At 54.8% G+C, this 13,045-nt stretch overlaps 6 protein-coding genes across 6 annotated transcripts; 3 read left to right on the top strand and 3 right to left on the bottom strand.

Annotated features, from left to right (window-relative positions):
• The first annotated feature begins 158 nt into the window (after nt 1–158).
• On the top strand, nt 159–3,447 carry MYCTH_2303429 (uncharacterized protein). The gene is made up of 3 exons (XM_003662560.1): nt 159–697; nt 747–1,738; nt 1,795–3,447. Exons 1-3 carry the CDS (start codon nt 352–354, stop codon nt 3,055–3,057), a joined length of 2,601 nt encoding a protein of 866 aa, XP_003662608.1. The 5' UTR covers nt 159–351; the 3' UTR covers nt 3,058–3,447.
• MYCTH_2303426 (uncharacterized protein) lies at nt 3,447–4,725 on the bottom strand. The gene is made up of 5 exons (XM_003662559.1): nt 4,540–4,725; nt 4,460–4,482; nt 4,375–4,406; nt 4,101–4,258; nt 3,447–4,036 (listed from the first exon to the last, which is right to left on the bottom strand). Exons 1-5 carry the CDS (start codon nt 4,625–4,627, stop codon nt 3,885–3,887), a joined length of 453 nt encoding a protein of 150 aa, XP_003662607.1. The 5' UTR covers nt 4,628–4,725; the 3' UTR covers nt 3,447–3,884.
• A 733-nt stretch (nt 4,726–5,458) lies between these two features.
• On the top strand, nt 5,459–6,471 carry MYCTH_2062887 (uncharacterized protein; the record flags this gene model as incomplete). Its single annotated transcript, XM_003662558.1, has 3 exons — nt 5,459–5,602; nt 5,789–5,955; nt 6,012–6,471. The coding sequence occupies 3 exons, from the start codon at nt 5,459–5,461 to the stop codon at nt 6,469–6,471; spliced, it is 771 nt and encodes a 256-aa protein (XP_003662606.1).
• A 173-nt stretch (nt 6,472–6,644) lies between these two features.
• Nucleotides 6,645–7,836, bottom strand: MYCTH_2303418 (uncharacterized protein). The gene is made up of 2 exons (XM_003662557.1): nt 7,276–7,836; nt 6,645–7,216 (listed from the first exon to the last, which is right to left on the bottom strand). The coding sequence occupies exons 1-2, from the start codon at nt 7,423–7,425 to the stop codon at nt 6,818–6,820; spliced, it is 549 nt and encodes a 182-aa protein (XP_003662605.1). The 5' UTR covers nt 7,426–7,836; the 3' UTR covers nt 6,645–6,817.
• Nucleotides 7,837–8,413: 577 nt separating this feature from the next.
• Nucleotides 8,414–10,419, bottom strand: MYCTH_2303416 (uncharacterized protein). Its single transcript, XM_003662556.1, has 5 exons — nt 9,926–10,419; nt 9,615–9,870; nt 8,870–9,558; nt 8,721–8,805; nt 8,414–8,666 (listed from the first exon to the last, which is right to left on the bottom strand). The coding sequence occupies exons 1-5, from the start codon at nt 10,082–10,084 to the stop codon at nt 8,500–8,502; spliced, it is 1,356 nt and encodes a 451-aa protein (XP_003662604.1). The 5' UTR covers nt 10,085–10,419; the 3' UTR covers nt 8,414–8,499.
• A 973-nt stretch (nt 10,420–11,392) lies between these two features.
• Nucleotides 11,393–13,045, top strand: MYCTH_2303413 (uncharacterized protein). The gene is made up of 5 exons (XM_003662555.1): nt 11,393–11,607; nt 11,836–11,851; nt 11,909–11,956; nt 12,028–12,333; nt 12,394–13,045. Exons 1-5 carry the CDS (start codon nt 11,575–11,577, stop codon nt 12,447–12,449), a joined length of 459 nt encoding a protein of 152 aa, XP_003662603.1. The 5' UTR covers nt 11,393–11,574; the 3' UTR covers nt 12,450–13,045.

The raw sequence follows: 13,045 nt of genomic DNA, 5'->3' as shown, positions 1-13,045 counted from the left end.
CAGGGGAGCGTGTTGAATGTTTTCGTCTTCGTTCAGACTGTTGTGTTAGTAAACTAGCTATCTGCGGCCTTTGATATGCAATGCTTTACGGTTGCTGTTGGCGTTTGATCGCAACACTGCCGTTTGTTGAGGCCGCGAGTGGAGAAGAGGGATCTTGGTTGGTACAGAGATTTCCAGTCACTGAGCCCCAAATCGCCCCACCAAGAAAATCGCCATTCACTGAAAAATATTCGACCCCTCCTCCACTTAGGTTTCGCACTGCAACTGTTCGGGTCAGACTGGGGCGTATCGTGAAGCAATCAACGACAATCAATCTTGGCTACACGCGCATTTTAGGAACTGATTCTCACCATGTCTCGGTTCTTCCGTGGCGGCGACGACAGCTCGACCGAGAGCAGCTCCGACGAGGAGGAGCTGTACACCACCTCCGAGGAAGAGGAGGAAGAGGATCAAGAGCAGGAAGAGTCCTCTGAGGAGGAAGAGGAGGACGAGTCTACCGACGAAGATGAAGGTCCCAAAAAGACGGGCTTGTCCCGCTTTCTTGTCGATCAGGCAGAGTCGGAGAGCGAGGAGAGCGACGAAGAGGGTACAACCAAGGTCAAGAGTGCCAAGGATAAGCGATATGACGAACTGGAGGCGACTATCACAAGCATTCAAAATCGCCAAAAGATTGATGACTGGGGTTCCATTGCAACCGGTACGCCTTTAGCCCAAGCTCCCTAGGATATCTTGCTAACGAGACTCAGAGTTCGACAAGCTCAACCGTCAGGTTGTCAAATTATTAGACGGCGGCAAGGCTCCGAAGTCGTATATCAAGTGCATCGCCGAGTTGGAAGATTTCTTGAACGAGACTCTGGCGAAACAAAAGGTCACTCCCAAGAACAAAAAGCTGAATGCCACAAATGCACGCGGCCTCAACGCTGTCAAACAACGCATCAAGAAGAACAACAAAGACTACCAAGACCAGATTGATGCGTTTAGAAAGGACCGTGATGCATTCATGGAATCGTCGGACGAGGAGGAAGCTCCGCTTCCAAAACCCTCCAAGGTTCGGTTCGAACAGGAGGCAGCTGCCTCTGAGGAGGCGGCGGAGGATGAGGATAAGGGTTTCTCGAGAGTCGACAAGCGTGGCAAGGCCGTTCCTTTCTCGCCTGAGAGCATTCAAAAGCATCTCCGTGCTATCATCGAGTCAAGAGGCAGAAAGAACACCGACCGCCTGGAGCAGATCAGGATCATGGAGGAGCTCAACAAGGTTGCCGAAACTCCCTATCTCAAGATTCGGGTTCTGCAGACTCTGGTTTCCGCCCGATTTGATCTCGGGTCTGGTACAACAACCTCAATGCCTTTGGGGCACTGGAAGGCCGCGGAAAGGGAATTGGCCGCCTTGCTCACCCTCCTCGAAACTCATAAGGATCACGTGGTGATTGAAGGCGCAGAGGAGTGGGAGGACGATGACAAGACTCCGGTTCTTGGCCCCGATGACAAGTACATCAAGGTTCCCGGCAGCGTGGTCTCCTACATTGAGCGCCTGGACGATGAACTCACTCGCTCCCTGCAAAACATCGATCCTCACACTTCGGAGTATATTGAGAGACTGACGGATGAGGCATCCCTGTACAATCTCGTTTTGCGGGGTCTGCTTTACTACGAGACCGTTCGCAAGGATCCTTCACTAGAAGTTCCCCAGGAGAGCCTGAACCGAATCATCCAACGGCGCCTGGACCACGTCTACTTCAAGGTATGTGACGCCGGGCGGTCCTCGTCTTAACTGGAGCTTCTACTAACATGTAACAGCCTTCTCAGGTAGTGAAGATTCTGGAGGAGAACGCATGGAAACAAGTGCAGGACGGCGTTGATTCTGCGATCACTCCGCGTGGCTTGTCGGGCGATGCTGGCCAGCTCATCCACACCCTCTGCAACTACTTGTTCAACAACAGCGAAGGCATCATCCGTGCTCGGGCCATGCTTTGCCAGATTTACTTCCTGGCCTTGCACGACGAGTACTACAAAGCCCGTGACATGATGCTCACCTCTCACCTGCAAGAGAGCATCGCCAACTTCGATATCGCCACCCAAATTCTGTACAACCGGACACTCGTCCAGGTTGGCCTCTGCGCCTTCCGAAAGGGCCTAGTGTATGATGCTCAAAATACTCTCCAGGACATTTGTGGCAGTGGGCGTCAAAAAGAGCTTCTTGCTCAAGGCGTTATGATCCAGCGTTACAGCCAGGTTAGTCCCGAGCAAGAACGTCTGGAGAAGCAACGGCAGTTACCCTTCCACATGCACATCAACCTCGAGCTCTTGGAGTGCGTCTACTTGACGTGCAGCATGCTCCTCGAAATTCCGCTCTTGGCCCAGATTGGGTCCTCTCCGGATATCAAGAAGCGCGTCATCAGCAAGACATACCGCCGCATGCTAGAGTACCACGAGCGCCAAATCTTCACCGGCCCGCCCGAGAATACTCGTGACCACGTCATGCAAGCGTCCAAGGCTCTGGCGGCTGGTGAATGGAAGAAGGCTACCCACTTCATTCACAGCATCAAGATCTGGGATCTCATGCCGAGCGCAGACGAGATCAAGGCGATGCTTGCCAAGCAGATTCAGGAGGAAGGTCTTCGGACCTACCTCTTCACATACGCCCCCTTCTACGACACTTTGGCCATTGAGACGCTGAGCACCATGTTCGAGCTTGATTCGGCCAAGGTTGCTGCTGTTGTGAGCAAGATGATCAGCCATGAGGAGCTCGCCGCTGCTCTTGACCAGGTCACCAATACTGTCATCTTCCGCAAGGGTGTGGAGCTCAGCCGCCTTCAGAGCCTGGCTTTGGCGCTCTCCGACAAGGCAAGCGCCCTCATCGAAACGAACGAGCGTACCCTCGAGGTCAGGACACAAGGGTCGGCAAATGCCTTCAGCGGGAAAGATGGCAGGCAAGGTGGCCAGAGGGCAGGTGGTCAACGGAGTGGCAGGAGCGGTGCGAGGACTGGCGGCAATGCTCAGCGGCAGGCCGGGGGTACACAGTTTACGGGCGGTGCCTTGGGTGCTGCAGTGCGTGGTTAGGTTCTGGACGACGGGACTATATGACTTTCGTATGCTATTGCATTAGGGCTTGGGCATTTTACGTATCAAGATTGGTCCTCGGTGTGCTATAACGCTTTGCGTCACGGTAGACCAGGTAAACGCGAGCACAAACAGATTCCTCAAAGGAGCTTTTTTTTCGCCATATGTCGGTACTGATCAATCCCTTGTATGCTCTCTTTTCTCTCTGTGGTTATGATCTCCAGGTCCGAGTCTTCTGCGTGTTAAGTATCCAAACAACCCATACGATCTTTTCCTGAAGTTCAACGCTTGATAAGATAAGGAGCTAGGTGATTGCTCCGGTTTAGGGAGCGGTCTAACTCCCACAGGAGTCCTAGTCAAAGAAATCCTTCCATCCTAGGAGGCAGTTCTAGCGCACTGCTCTTACCAGCACTTGGTTGTTAAATATTGTCGATATTGGGAGGAAATGGGCCAGTGACACCGGGTGGTGAGAGCAAAGGGTTTAGCATCTCACAGTAAACTGAAGGCCAAGATATCCGGTTGGTAAGGCACTTGCAACAGATATCAGGCGGCACGGTGGTCATTGGGTTATTTTGGGAAAAAACCGGAAGACTGGGAGCTGCTGGTGACCTCGACGCAAGGCAGCGTTGTTCCGGGCTACCTCTGTAGCTCCGTCTTGATTCTCTATTTCAAGTGCTGCAGATGTGCCATAAGCAACATGTGACAAACGCCAGGATGTGGAGACCAGGCAATCTTAAGCCGTTCCCCTCGTAGTTGTCAATACCACAGCAAAAACCCAAATGAGAACCGGATTCTCCCCAGCAGCGCACCCACCAGTCCCTGCAAAATCAGAGACGACGACCACGGCGACCACCCTTGCGGCGGGTCGAATCGGAGGGCGTAGGAGTTACGTCCTCAATGCGGCCAATCTTCATGCCGGAGCGAGCCAGCGCGCGGAGAGCGGACTGGGCGCCAGGGCCGGGGGTCTTAGTGCCGTTGCCTTGAAAACAGGTGTTAGCGCACATTCAGGATCCAAAGAAGGACCTTGCGTCAAAACACACCACCGGTGGCACGGATCTTGATGTGGAGGGCAGTGATGCCAAGCTCCTTGCAGCGGGCCGCAACGTCCTGAGCAGCCAACATAGCAGCGTAGGGAGAGGACTCATCGCGGTCGGCCTTGACCTTCATACCACCAGTAACACGGCAGATGGTTTCACGGCCGCTGGAATCACCCAGAATGTTAGCCTAAGAACCATCTCAGATGATATGCGGGGCCCAGAGTTGCGCGCGGCTCTTTTCCTCCGCATTCAACGTCGGACGATTGGACAGCGTACGAACCTGAGATCGGTAACGTGAACGAAGGTGTCGTTCTTGGCGGAGTTAGCACCTGTCCAGTTCAATCTCTTTTGGAAGGGCTGCTTACGAAGCTGGCGAAGATGCGGGCAACTGCGAACAAGCTGTCAGCGAAATGTTCGGCATCGGGAAGACGGACGAAGCACTCACCGCCGAAAACCAGTTCACCCTCCCGGACCTGGGGGCCCAGAGAAATGTTCTCCTGCGCAGGGCGAGCGGCTCTCTTGGGGGGGGCCATCTTGACTGTGATCCGGTGGTCTTGGGACTTGCGGTTGATGTTCGTCGAAATGTTCCACTCGATCAGTCGGAATTTTGTTGGGTGCGGTCAAGATGCCCTACACGGTTAGGCGGTAAAGGGGTGCAGAAAGCGGGGTTGGGAGGGAATTTTGGCTCAAGCCCTAAGTACCTCCGTACCTCAGCCCCACTTGCCGCCAATACCTCGAGCTTTTTCTCGTGCCCACCAAGTGAATTTTCCGCTCCTCGATCCTCGCGCACCGAGCAGACGACAACTTCAGCAACGGCGTTAAGGTCGACAACCCAAAAAGATGGCTTCCACGTATGCCTCACCCCGTATCCCTTTCTTTCTATTCTGAAATGGTATCGTCGCGTGTCACTTGACGAGATTCTGCAGGTTGGGCGTAGTCCTCTCAGTGGATGCCTTTCCCGGCTTTCGATTGAACCGAGAAATGCTCCAGCTCGACCCCTCTCGCGATTCTCCCTCTTTCCTCCAGGCTTAGCTACTCTGCGGCTTGTAGACTGAGAGATGTTTCGCGGGGTGTTGGGGCTGAAGGTTCTACCTTCTCCCTTAAATTCAGTGCCGCTTGGTCCGAGCCGTTGCTAAGACGACATGTCTAGGCGGGTGCTCCGGGTTCAATGCGTGCAAAACCTCTTGGGCGCTGTCCAAGGTGTGTGACGAGATGGTACTCTGCCCAAGGCGTCGGAGCCGTCCTCGGGGCGCTGGTGCTAAGGGCTTCCCATCAGTCGTCAACTTTCGGCAATCGAGTCAGCCACGAGAGAATGTCGCACTTTCGCAGCAATTCTCCACCGGCGCTCTACCACATACCGTGGTATGTCGGACTACGTACTAACCTTAACATGCAGGACCGTCCCGACTCAGAACGATGTTCTCGTTCCTGAGACTCTCCTGAAGAAGCGCAAGTCGCAGGAGAAGGCCCGCGCCGAGCGCGCTGCCGAGCTGGAGAAGCGGAAGAAGGTTAGTTCACTCTTGAGTTGCGAGCGCCCGGGAACGACATGATGCACAACATACCTAGCGACTAGACCCAGGTCAATGCTGTTGCTAAACTTAATACCATCTTTCGGGTCTGATCGAATTTTCTGGGGAATTTTTTGCAACACTAATTCTGCCTGGTTTTGGGCAATGCTAATTCCATGACTGCAGGCCAACAAGGAGAAGCGTGGCGTCATCTTCAAGCGTGCTGAGAAGTACGTGAAGGAGTACCGCGACGCTGAGCGCGAGAAGATCCGACTTGCTCGTCTTGCCAAGCAGGACGGCTCTTTCTATATTCCTGCTGAGGCCAAGTTGATCTTCGTCATTCGCATCAAGGGGTAAGGCAACGTCCTGTCTTGAGCAACTGTCGCTCATTGGCTAACTGGCGTCGCAGTATCAACAAGATCCCACCCAAGCCCCGCAAGATCCTTCAGCTTCTCCGCCTTCTCCAGATCAACAACGGTGTCTTCGTCCGTGTCACCAAGGCCACCGCTGAGATGATCAAGATTGTCGAGCCGTGGGTTGCCTATGGCTACCCCAACCTGAAGAGCGTCAGGGAGCTCATCTACAAGCGCGGATACGGCAAGGTCAACGGTCAACGCATCGCCCTTACCGACAACTCCATCATTGAGGAGAACCTCGGCAAGTACGGCATCATCTGCATGGAGGATCTTATTCACGAGATCTACACCGTCGGCCCCAACTTCAAGCAGGCATCCAACTTCCTGTGGCCTTTCAAGCTCAGCAACCCTACTGGTGGCTTCCGCCCCCGCAAGTTCAAGCACTTCATTGAGGGTGGTGACCTTGGCAATCGGGAGGAGCACATCAACGCCCTCATCCGGCAGATGAACTAAAAATGTGACTTGGGTGGTTTTACGGTTTTTGTCTCGGTCATGGGCAGTGGAATGGGTGCTCGGCGTTTAACGTGACCGCCAGGGTGGCGCACAGGGAATGAATTAACATGATGTTGTTTTTACACATCACACCTCCTTCACCCTTAGGACAAGTGATCTAGTCTGCTTCCCGTTGGCCATGGGACGGCCGAATACTACAAAGTCGCCGGCGCGGTTTAATTCATAACCTGTGAATGCCCTACATACCTCCGTATCTGATATCTGCATATTGTACAACGCCCTATGTTTGTCGCATCTATGGCCGTTCTCAGTTGGCTCCATGCGTCTATAAAAGATGTCGCTGGTGTCATATTTTGATATCAAAGCTTGTACCGCACCCACAGCTGCTCGTCGCCAAGGGATTGTCCACAATCTTGAACTGCGATCCAATGAGCTCCATCGTAAAATCGACCTTGCTGCCCTTCAGGAGCTGCAGCGAGGGAAGGTCGAGTATGATTTTTGGAGCCGTCAGGTCCCCGGGTGAGGAGCTACCGTCGGGTGAATAGGTGAAAATCGTGTCGTCCTCGTGAACGGTGGTCAAGTCATCTGCCTCCGCTGCGGGGGGAAGCGACTCCTTGGAGGGGAGTGATGGGGGCAGTGTCACAAGTTTCATTAGGTATTGAAAACCGTGGCAGCCGCCACTCTCAACCTGGATTCGGAGGGCGAGGTTCGGGTTCGAATCTTTGGTCATTATTTCGGAGAGGCGCTGAGCCACCGACTGTTAGCTCATTGTCCAACAACGGAGCGTAACCAGGGGAGAAGTACCTTCGCTGCGCGCGGCGTAATCTCCAGCATCATCTCGTCGCCATCGTCGTCAACTTGCGGGTTGAATATGGCGTGCGTCGCGCGACATGCAGCGGAAGTGCTAAAGGTCCGAGAGGAAGAGTCTGGTGACCTTGTCCGCAGCTGAGTCATCGTGCAGCGTGACGTTGAACTTCTCCATGATGGTCTGCCGCTTGGGGGGGCAAGGGTGAGTAGTTGGCGAGGCGGGTCTGCCGCACTCTTTGTTGACACGAGGTGATAGGGGCGAACAGAAAGTGCCCGGGTAGCGTGAGAAGACACAGGCAGGAGGAGGTCCAGGATGGGAAGCCCGCCCCAGCCGCTCTGTCGGCGCAGGCTGAGCTGGACGAAGAGGCTAGCGGTGGCAGGCGCGTTCGCGCATCGTATTCGCGACATTGGAAATTTTTTCAAAGGGTTCAATTGTATGCGTTTTGTCACAACCCGAGCTCCCGTGCCGTCGATCATGGAATGTTGGAATCGGTGCTCCGTACTCTTCGGGGCGGCTACCGAGCGGTTTTTGCAGACTCGGAGGCTAGTGGACAAGCGAAAATTCGGCATGATGTCAGCTCCGAGGCGATGCTGGGTCCCTGACAGCCCGGGCTAAAGTGGGGCTCGCTACCCCACGAAAAGCATCCCCTGCACTCTAATCCGAACGGGGTACGAGGAATCCGTAAGGGAGAGTGCAGTCAGTACGTAAAGCACCTGCATACCAAGCCCTGCAATAGGTGTAGCACACTGTCTCATCGTGCAACCTACATACCTGATGTACTATTCAGGTTCTACGCACCTTTTCGCGTAGGTATGTTCCTACTTTGTTTAAGGTATCTTTGGATCTTGGGCACTGCACACTTACAAGTTGGTGCCTACCAGTACTTCGGTCTCGGCTCGATGCTCCCAACCCCCTCCCCCTCCTTCCAACAAAAGACCTCTTTGCCGAAGATTCTGCCACGAGTCAACCGATATAATCACGCTGAAGGATTCGTGACAGTGGTGAAACAGTTGAATGAGTATGTTCCACCCTTCTACAAATCTACCTAAGAAAACGGGTCACAAAATCGGTATCGAACAATACCTTACCGTGTTGGTCATAGTTGAAGAAGATACGGTCAAGAGCTTCCATGACCTGACAGCTTTCCCCTTGGACTTTTCTGAAATCGTACACGACAGCCAGCAATGGGTCCGTTAACATGGGTCGGTGCCGAGTTCTGTTCACTCAAAAATGGAAAACAGCTGGGAACCGTCACTAGGGCAGGGTCCTGAATCGAGCCTGCCATCTCCAGGCAGGATGCAAGTTTTCCCATCCTCGTTCACTGGCGCAAACGCGAAGCTTGTCTGTCCGATAAACGGGAACAGTTGGTTGCCGTCCGTTTCGCCGTCTAGAACACCGTCAGTGCCACGAATCTGGTGTACAATATGCGGTTAGTACGCACCGCCATCAGCGCGACCTCCGCACGAAAAGATGGTTACGGTATCACCCGGTTGCCGTCTTCCGTCGAAGCTAATGCAGCCCTGCGTCTGTACAATAGCGAGTCAGCTCGCAGCACCTCACACCCTCTCTGTCATCATCTCGGCAACCTACCAATGCGCTCACAATCAGGGCGGCAGGCCGGTTTGGATTCGGCGTGTTGTGCTTGCCCTCGGTGATGACATCCCATTTCTCGTTAGGGGCTCCAGTGCAGTCCACCAGCGAGACAGGGATCAGGTTCTGGCGGAAGTCGCCCGCCGTTGGGTCGACGAAGAGACACTGGCCGTTCGGCGCACGGATCGACACGCCGCTAAAGGCTCGTTCCGCCGTCGCGTCTCGTTGATGCGATTCTGCCGCCGCCGTCGGCTGCAGGATGCCCCCAGCCCGCGACACCGGTACCGGGTCTGTGGGGTTCACTGTCAGAATGGTTCCGGGCCCGGCACTCCCTTCGCCACCGCCGCCACCTGCTGTCGGGGCTGGTGTTGTCGTCGGAGCTGCCGTGCTTTCCCCGCTCTGCGTCGGGAGCACAGTCACAGTCCGAGTAGATCTTGCGCAGGTCGAACTTGAGTGACCCTTCTTGTTGCGGCCGTTCTTGTTGTTGATCTTGATAGTGTTGTTGCCGCCCTCGCCTGCTGCGTCACCGAAGGTAAAGAGTTGAGAAGCATCACTGTTATCGCATCGGGCAACTTCGATATCTCCGTCCTTGACGACGACACAAGATCCCACTCGGTTCCGCGGTTGAAGAGAAAGGGGACCAGCACCGCCGCTGAAGGCGAATAGCTGAGAGTCGGTCACCTCTCCTTCTGGAGGAACGTTAGCATGTCGAAGCCGGCCAAATCTCCTCCCAGAGGCTACTCACCGCCGCCAGCACGGCCACCACACGAAGCCAGCAGAACCTGGCTCCCCGCTTGCTGGCGCGGGTCAAAATTCAGGCAGGTCTGGGTAAGGGTGTTGACAACGAGCATGACGTTGTCGCCCTTGACATGCCTTCCGGCAGTGACGATGTCCCAGCCTTGTCCGCCGGTCGACCCGCAATCGGCGACTTGAACCGGTGTCAAATTGGCGCGGAAGTTGCCCGAAAGTCCATCAACGAAGAGACATTTGCCATCTGACGTCTAGAGGCTTTATTTAATATGCTTCGGCTTGGCCGTCCGTCTGCAGGAGTCTCACCTTGATCTGGACATTAGAGAACGCTCGAGTAGTACTGTTGTCGCGCTGGTGAGCCTCTGCTGTTGCTCCTTCATCCAACGAGTCGACTACCCGGTGTCGAAAAGGAGTGGCACCAACAAGGGCTGCACAGGCTAGCAGGGAGAAGAGAGCGAAAACCATAGCGTCGACGAAGAGAAGTGGCAATGGAAAAATGGCCTAGTTGAGAGTCGCCAAAAGGCCGAGAAGAGAATGGACGCCTGCCCAGCAAGCGAGGTAAAGAAGGGAAAGAAATGTGGGAAGGTAAGGAGTGACGCTGTTCACAAATCCCACATCGACAACAACAACCGAGAGACTGGTTGTCAGGAGACTCGACCAACGGTGACGACCGCATGGGACAAGTGACTCTTATTATTAGCTTCATTCTCCGGGACTTTAAGGCGCTAGCCCAGGTGTCAGTGTGCTTCTTCAACGTTCCAACGGGAACTTCTACCTGTCACTAGCTCCTTATTCGGGGTTTCATGTTTTCCATTGACATGCACGCTCATTACATGGCCGCCTCCTGCCTAAATCGGGAGGCCGGGGTACAAATGGAGGCCGAAGGCACGCGCCCGGCTAGATCGGCTCGGCGCAAACCATTTGGTCTTCCTCATTTACATGGGCTTCGTTGTATAGGGGGCATCAACGATGACCGACGAGTACCCTAGAACGGCGGAGTGCGGTAAAGAGATCCACGCCATGGGGTCATGCATGCAGGTCCCCGGCCGTCTTCGGGCGGGATTTACCTGAGCACGACGGGATTGTTTGACCAGCAATTTCAGCTCACGAGACCCCTGCGGCGCATCTCATGGCGCCAGCATGCAGTTTTCCGAGCTTAAGCTCTAAGAGGCGGGAACGTGAAACAGTGCCTGTCGGAGGGGCGCCAAGGCCAGCCCAACAGGCCTTCAGTACGACGCTGTGCGGTGCGCAAGATGGATGACAGGAGCCGCAATCGTCTCATGTTTGGGAGGGCTAGAGGGGTTATTTGCATGCGCTTGTCCACTCGAGAATGCGCGTGCCGCTTTTTTCCGCTTTCGCGTTCCTCTCCAACCTGATGGGCGGCGAGTTGGAGATCATGACAATCTCCCGCCCTGCTGTCTCGTACAGGGTACCACATCCTCGTTCTCCGAAAACGCCGCTGTTCTCGAATGCGAGCCTGCGGCCTACGTTTTCGCTGAGGTAATCATTATCTTGATTTCCCACCTGAAACTTGACCTCGGTCTTCGTATTGGTCGAGAACTTAATGTTCGAAAACTGTCCCCCAAGCCTATTGTTTTTGAGGAGAGGACTTAGTCGATGGTCCAGCTGTTGATCAAGAATGGGAAAAGAGCCGATACAACTGGGTCGCTCCATTTTGGGAACTTTGGTGGGGGAGTGGGGTGCAGGGGGGGCTCTTGCTCCGTTGCGGGCAAGGGCTCAAAGGGTTAGGGTTACTGTATGAACATTTGCCCATCTCGGGCACGGCCTCATTCGAGGGCCGGAACCCTAAAAGATCTTGGCAACTGCCAAGACAGTCCCCCACTCCCAAAATTTCCCTACGACCGCAGTTGTGACCACGGCTCGTCGACAATTAACACCATCACGAACGATCAATTCCGTCATCTCCGCCAAATTTCCATAAACCAACCGCAAAAATGCCTGGAGGTGTCACCGTTCGCGATGTCGATGTAAGTTCCTGCAGCTCTTAGCCATGAATGGCCTCTGCGACCCATACCCCGACCAATCTTTCGCTGTCCGAGTCGCCGCGAGTCTCACTGGCGGAACTCGTCCCGGCCGACGGTGATGGGCTGCTACCCATCACAGCAGCAACTTGGAAGATGAAGGGAGCAGGCGTGAGGGGGTCGAAAGATCTCTGAAGACGGAATTTTGCTAATCATGTTGCTGCCGACGAAAAGCCCCACAAGTTTGTCGGTGAGTTTTGTCGCAATCGCGGTTTGCTCGGGCATGCCCAAGGCTAACATTCAACAGCGGCCTACGCGGCTTTCTTGAAGCGTCAGGGCAAGCTCCCTGTGCCCGGTTAGTTCCTCCGGTCTCGCGGTGCACCTCGACTTCGACGGAACATAGCATCTGACACGGGCGTCATGCAGGTTGGGTTGATACTGTCAAGACCGGTGTCGCCAAGGAGATGCCTCCTCAGGATATCGACTGGTACTACGTCCGTGCCGCTTCCGTTGCCCGCCATGTTTACCTGAGGAAGACCGTCGGTGTTGGCCGTCTCCGCAAGGTCCACGGCAGCGCCAAGAACCGCGGCTCTCGCCCTTCCAAGCACGTTGATGCCAGCGGTAGCGTCGACCGCAAGATCCTGCAGTCCCTTGAGAAGATCCAGGTTCTTGAGAAGGACGAGGAGAAGGGCGGCCGCCGCATCACCCAGCAGGGTCAGCGTGATCTTGACCGTGAGTTGCCCTTTTCTTGGTTTCACCGCGGTGCTGGCGTTCTAACTCAGAGATCTGTAGGGATTGCGCAAACCGTTGCCGAGGCTGATGAGGAGGAGGCGGAGGATGACGAGTAAGGGCATCTCCTTGAAGGGGCTGCTCGCGTATCCCTGCGTTCTTGGCTGAACGGGGGGGTTCGTTGGGGTTAGTATCAGAGCTAAAAGGCACCTCGTGGGTTGGGTCTGGTCATGATTCCCGGTAGCATCTGGTTTAGGCGTCATAAAAGGGATTGCTGGCTTGCTTGATCATCTGAGCCTGGCCTGGTCTACCTCCGCAGTCAGTAACCTCAATGATGTGTTGACTTCGACCTGCGAGCCTGGTGCTCTGACCACCACTGCTGATTTCGGCCATCTCGACGTGAAAATGCGCGGTGATTAATCGCTGCTGACTGAATTTCAGCCTCCCTGGACCTAATTTCTGAATTCTTATCATGAACCTTCCTACATGCGCTCTTGCGGCGACTCTCGCCCAGCCTCTCTCTTTCGCCCACTGTCTCTCACCCGCCTTCTCTCTCACGAGCCTAAGGTTGCGTTCGGGCGCCTTTCTCTGCGAGATTTGGGGATGGCCCTTCTGCTAGAGAGCCATTGAACTTCTCTAAACTCGAGAACCTCTTGCACCTCGAACCCGATTCCTCGCCGCGTTTCCGGCGAGCACCTCTATCAACACCTCAATC

Source organism: Thermothelomyces thermophilus, chromosome 3 (assembly GCF_000226095.1).
Source record: "Thermothelomyces thermophilus ATCC 42464 chromosome 3, complete sequence".
NCBI classification, from domain to species: Eukaryota; Fungi; Ascomycota; class Sordariomycetes; order Sordariales; family Chaetomiaceae; genus Thermothelomyces; species Thermothelomyces thermophilus.
Note: the sequence above shows the minus strand (reverse complement) of the source record. Positions and strands in the feature narration are given on the sequence as shown.

Coding starts and splice junctions, on each gene's coding strand:
- MYCTH_2303416 (XM_003662556.1), bottom strand. CDS start 10,084: ATGGTTTTCGCTCTCTTCTCCCTGCTAGCCTGTGCAGCCCTTGTTGGT. Junction 9,871..9,925: donor TCTCTAATGTCCAGATCAAG/GTGAGACTCCTG, acceptor TAAAGCCTCTAG/ACGTCAGATGGCAAATGTCT. Junction 8,667..8,720: donor CGGAGGTCGCGCTGATGGCG/GTGCGTACTAAC, acceptor ACGGTGTTCTAG/ACGGCGAAACGGACGGCAAC.
- MYCTH_2303418 (XM_003662557.1), bottom strand. CDS start 7,425: ATGACTCAGCTGCGGACAAGGTCACCAGACTCTTCCTCTCGGACCTTT. Junction 7,217..7,275: donor TTACGCCGCGCGCAGCGAAG/GTACTTCTCCCC, acceptor TCGGTGGCTCAG/CGCCTCTCCGAAATAATGAC.
- MYCTH_2303426 (XM_003662559.1), bottom strand. CDS start 4,627: ATGGCCCCCCCCAAGAGAGCCGCTCGCCCTGCGCAGGAGAACATTTCT. Junction 4,407..4,459: donor CCCGCATCTTCGCCAGCTTC/GTAAGCAGCCCT, acceptor AACTCCGCCAAG/AACGACACCTTCGTTCACGT. Junction 4,259..4,374: donor GTTCACGTTACCGATCTCAG/GTTCGTACGCTG, acceptor GGGTGATTCCAG/CGGCCGTGAAACCATCTGCC.
- MYCTH_2303413 (XM_003662555.1), top strand. CDS start 11,575: ATGCCTGGAGGTGTCACCGTTCGCGATGTCGAT. Junction 11,957..12,027: donor GGGCAAGCTCCCTGTGCCCG/GTTAGTTCCTCC, acceptor GGCGTCATGCAG/GTTGGGTTGATACTGTCAAG. Junction 12,334..12,393: donor GGGTCAGCGTGATCTTGACC/GTGAGTTGCCCT, acceptor AGAGATCTGTAG/GGATTGCGCAAACCGTTGCC.
- MYCTH_2303429 (XM_003662560.1), top strand. CDS start 352: ATGTCTCGGTTCTTCCGTGGCGGCGACGACAGCTCGACCGAGAGCAGC. Junction 698..746: donor CTGGGGTTCCATTGCAACCG/GTACGCCTTTAG, acceptor AACGAGACTCAG/AGTTCGACAAGCTCAACCGT. Junction 1,739..1,794: donor TGGACCACGTCTACTTCAAG/GTATGTGACGCC, acceptor AACATGTAACAG/CCTTCTCAGGTAGTGAAGAT.